This window comes from Cryptotermes secundus, unplaced genomic scaffold (assembly GCF_002891405.2).
Source record: "Cryptotermes secundus unplaced genomic scaffold, Csec_1.0 scaffold2650, whole genome shotgun sequence".
In the NCBI taxonomy this organism is placed as follows: domain Eukaryota; kingdom Metazoa; phylum Arthropoda; class Insecta; order Blattodea; family Kalotermitidae; genus Cryptotermes; species Cryptotermes secundus.
In genome coordinates this window covers 795-5,731 of record NW_019731629.1, presented here as the reverse complement: position 1 = coordinate 5,731, position 4,937 = coordinate 795, and the positions used below count along the sequence as shown (strand labels likewise).

General features: G+C 37.3%; 1 protein-coding gene across 1 annotated transcript; it reads left to right on the top strand.

The window, feature by feature from the left end:
- The first annotated feature begins 122 nt into the window (after positions 1-122).
- LOC111867335 (pre-mRNA-processing-splicing factor 8) lies at positions 123-4,802 on the top strand. The gene is made up of 3 exons (XM_023857094.2): positions 123-1,970; positions 2,187-2,379; positions 4,067-4,802. Exons 1-3 carry the CDS (start codon positions 1,812-1,814, stop codon positions 4,450-4,452), a joined length of 738 nt encoding a protein of 245 aa, XP_023712862.1. The 5' UTR covers positions 123-1,811; the 3' UTR covers positions 4,453-4,802.
- The last annotated feature ends 135 nt before the right edge of the window (positions 4,803-4,937 follow it).

The following is a 4,937-nucleotide window of genomic DNA, read 5'->3' as shown; positions in this document are numbered from 1 at the left end:
CAAATGAAAAACATATTAACCATTTATACTGATCTGATCATAACAAATTCATCCCATAATGGGTAAAATTTTCTTTATCCAAAGATAGGTCAAGCAGTTTTACTTGCAACATAATGCTAGTCATTTTGCCTAATTTTCTATTAAAAATCTGAATTTCATTGTTAATACAAGAAGACTTTTCCAGATTATGTGTATGCAGAGCAGGAACAAGTGTAATATTAGTATCTTGGTGCTGTAATGCAAAATTGTGATAAGTTTTAAACCTTTGGAGGACTCATTTTATTAATATCGTTTGATCCAACCCCGATGACACAATCATTACAATTTAATCCATTAATTTCCTTGTTGTTGGCTTGTATTAGGTTCAGGAGTCCAGTACCATGCATCACATTGCCCATAACCTCAAAAGATTTGCTGCACTCATGTTAGAAATTTGCAGCACGACCTCTTGCATGGATATCACCAATTATCAAAACTATCTATGTTGCAGATCGAACCTGTAATTGCTTAACCTTTGGTTTTCGTTTGATGTCATGATAATAAGGTGCTAAGTCTTCTTCCTTTAGGTTCTCTAAAATTGCTAAATGATTTACCACCATTGCATTTTTTTATACCGAGAAACAATTTTCCAGTCTGATGAATGAGATGCATCACTACTTGCATTAGTCACTGTATTTATCTTTTTAACAGGTGTATACCAATATTGTCTACCCTACGGGATAATTGCTCTTGATCTTCTTTTAAAATTTTCACTATTTCCACCACCTGTTTCAATTCACCTACAACCCTCTGCAATTCATCTTTTAGTTTTACACAGCACAAGCATGGTGAATTAACATTTTCCTTAAAATTTTTCATATTTCTTACAGCGTACTTCAACTCAACGCTCCCAGCAGCAGCCATTACATTACAGAATTTGTTGAGCAGCAAATACAACTTACATTTTATGTGTCTTTCTGGTCATTTTATCTTCATTGCTCTAAGACCACTAAACATTGTATAGGAATGAAGGAATTACAAGGCATGAGTCCTACATTCTTTCACTAATTCTGTCATGAATGCATTGTATGTGAGGATGTGTTCTTGTATTTATTGAATTTGTGTAGGAGTTATCTGATATCAGTCAACCCTAGAAACAGTTTACTGAATTTTAAAGAAAGTTTATATGCTGGAATGTGATGATGTCCATGTCAGAAGTAATATTTGGACATGTAAGTAGAGAGATTTTGCATCCCAGGTTCTTGAATTGACCTTGCATCTATGGCATTACTGAATGCAAAGTTGAGGTATAGCAGGACTTTGCATGTACGTTTCAAATGTGTTGTTTGTGTTATAAAGCTGCTTCATGTACAACTTTGTGCACCACAATTAAATATTAGCCTTTTTCATTTAGTGTCAGAACATTTTTCTGGGTTTGTAGGATGGTCCATTTGTCTCGGTTGAAGAGGCTGTTGCCATGTACAGCAGCACATTTTATTGGCTTCATTATAGAGGGTTTGAACCTATTCTGTTCCCTCCTTTCTCATCCCAGATTGCCACCGATCTCCTGCTCCTGTCACTGGATAGTCTGAGGGAAGAGTACAGGTATTCCTTTTATTGACATAGTTATTGTCGTCATCCCCCATTTCTCAACTGGTGTTTCAACTTTTATATGAGCCATAAAGTGAAACAAAAAGTTGTATTGCACCGACTTCCCATTAAGTGAAACCTGTTTTTTTATGCCTCTGTGGGGATAAGTTTTCCCTTTCTTTTCAGTATTTCAGTTTGCCAATTGTAACTACTACTGGCACCTATAACATTGTTGCTATTTTATGTTTTATTATATTGAGATTTATATTTGCAGTGTGAAGTCCAGGCATAATCAGAGCCAAGAAGAAGAACTGCTCCTGATTGAAGAAGCCTGTGACCATCCTCTGGAAACTTTGGTAGAAATAAAGAGACATTTGCTTACAAAGAGAACGTTCTTAGAGGTATTGTGTTAAATCGCTTAAAACTTTAAATTCAAATTACACTAGAAATGAATTAATTTCTTTTTACCGTTTTGTTTTGAATCTTATGTTGGAGTCATTTATGTTCCTTGTTATATATTTTGCGCTAATTGTATTATCAAATAACTGCTAATGGGGTATAATGAGCAGAACTTTTGAAAGCTGTTATGTTTTAAACAGATAAATTTTTTCTCATAGGTTGGTATTGAGTTCATGGACTTCTACAGTCATTTGTTGCTGGTGTATGATGTTCAGCCACAGGAAAAGATTACAGATGCATTTTTGGATCAATATTTGTGGTGTGAAGCAGACAAGCGAAAATTATTCCCTCCATGGTTGAAGCCCTTGGATACGGAACCACTCCCACTGCTGGTGTACAGGTGGTGCCAAGGTAATGCTTCTGACTTATCTCTGGTCTTCTGTATTATGTTGAAGACGTCTTTCAATTGAGCCTAATTGTAATTACTGGTAGAAGGAAAGAGACCACTAGGAAGACCAAGACATAGGTGGGTGGATAATATTAAAATGGAACTTAGAGAGATAGAATGGGGTTGTATGGACTGGATTGATCTGACTTATAATAGTATAACCTCCTCCCACTTCACTCACACTCACTTCACTTCACTGTAGGGTTAACCTTGACTCAACTACTCGCTATAAGTCGCATGGTAACGACTCCGAGGAATTGTGCGGAGATGTAGCCTCACATGGGGGTGGGGGTTCACTTGTGTAGACGCTCCCTTACCTTACTGAAGACCCTCACTGGGGCTACTACAGCTGAGTTACCCTATAGTTGCTGCAGATATTACTCTTAGATCCAGACATGGAAAGTCTTGGGTGCCATCCCAAACTGGAGAGCACTGGATCTTTCTCAGGGCTTTAGTATGAGCCATGGTTTCAACAAAAGAGTCAACAAATCGAAAGAACAATCTGAGAAAAACACTTAACACTTTATTGTGGTTCCCAATTTACATAGTTAACTATACTTATAGCTTTGACTCGGTATAGATCTTTGTTTATTATGTTGAGGGCGAGACACTTGGCTCACGTTCTACTCATTTCAAAGCCTAGACGCGTCTGTCTGAAACAAAGGATTGCACATGACAAGCAACTACCAGCATGATGTCACACTCAGTAACCATTAATCCTGATTGGTGGTTAACCTCCAGTAAAGTCCAAATTTAACTACTTCTGAAGCTTGCATCATACATCCCCGAACAAAGGGGAACCCCAAAATTATTAAACTCCACAAGTTACGCCATATCACGCAACCCTCTCTTGAGTGTGTAGTCTAATGCACAATATAACATGTAATAATTTAATTCATTACACAAATTCAGAAATTAATTAAACCTTACAAAACTATGATAATTACTGTGTAGATAATTGTATACATAATTCTGGCGAAATATGTTACTGGGAGGAGTAATCAGTTATAATAGGGACCAGCTGAGCGCTCTTGTGAACATAGGAAGGTATCTTCAGGTTCCATAAATTGCTTGGAAGTTCTTAAGTAGCTGCACAATTGTGGCTTCTCAAGAAGGGCTTAGCTCCATGAAGTTATTTTGCCATCACCGTACTGGACGACAGACTGCCTGAAGCCTGTTCACTTTCTGTTCTGATAATTTATCTTCTGTGTTTTTATTTACACAAAACTCTGCAACCACAAACACACTTGATCCAAATTACTTCCATACATTATGCTGAATGATGTCGTATGCTTGCATGATTCAGCAAATTTCAAATGACAGGTTGGTATGTCAACCAGTATATGATTACTTGTGGCTGAAACGTGAATGACTCTTGTCATGTGGTAAGAGGTGGAGTAAAACCATTGTTTGACTATAGGTCTTACATTCATGTTTTCCCATACCTCCCCTCCCCCCTCCTCTTTGCACAGTTTAATTTGTAGCTGGTAGTAAAACAGATGGAAAACAGTTTTCAGACATTTATTTGATGCAGAAACTATGGGCTTTGGAACTTTGAGTTTTCTCCACAGTTATCCAGTTTACATATTTTTTTCATTTTACCAGTTTAACCTTTTACAAGATGACAGAATGCTTGTATTCATGATTTAGGTATCAATAATCTGCAAGATGTCTGGGATGTAAAGGGAGGTGAATGCAGTGTGCTTCTTGAGTCCAAGTTTGAAAAGATGTGTGAAAACATTGACTTCACACTGCTGAACAGTTTGCTCATGCTCATTGTGGACCACAACATTGCCAATTATATGGCAGCCAGAAACGAAGTTGTTATCAACTATAAGGTACAGTATCTGTGTGATTATAAGTTTACCTATCTGCTGATTTTGTCAGCAAGTTTGTTCATTTTCACAGCTAATGTAAAAGGTGCTACAATTGTCAATACACATGTTCTTGATATCCTTCCTAGTTATTTAGTGAACACTGAAAATGACAATAAAACCAAGAAAATAAAAGTAATTTCTGCTGTCTCTGAGTGCTAAAATGGCTCATATACTGCTATAATACTACAACATTAGAAAGGTGAGAACACTGGATGGACTGGCACAGCAGCAGTGCTTGTGACTTGCATTCATGCGCAGGAGTTTTTAGTGGTTTTCTTTGGTCCCTCCAGACATGTTAAGCTAGAACCTAAGTTGGGCCATAGCTGCTGCTTCCTTCCAATGCTTTCCACTTCTTTCATCTGTCAACATTCATTTGACACTATAGATTAGCTACTGAAAGCATCATTAAATAACCCACAACAAATATACTGCATTTCCTTATTTGTCATTATTATTTACTTTATTCAATAGTTGTAGAGTTCAGTTTTTGAAATTGGGAATGTGAGGAGGGTGTGAGCTCATGTAGCACATTGGCTGCCATGTAAGACAGCAGTGTCTGCAAAACATTTTTCTTGCTGCCATGGCAGCCATCTTTGTCACTGGCACACTTTTACCTTTCTGCCACAGAGGATGTTAAAATCCAC

Coding starts and splice junctions, on each gene's coding strand:
- LOC111867335 (XM_023857094.2), top strand. CDS start 1,812: ATGTTTTATTATATTGAGATTTATATTTGCAGTGTGAAGTCCAGGCAT. Junction 1,971..2,186: donor CAAAGAGAACGTTCTTAGAG/GTATTGTGTTAA, acceptor TTTTTCTCATAG/GTTGGTATTGAGTTCATGGA. Junction 2,380..4,066: donor GGTGTACAGGTGGTGCCAAG/GTAATGCTTCTG, acceptor TTCATGATTTAG/GTATCAATAATCTGCAAGAT.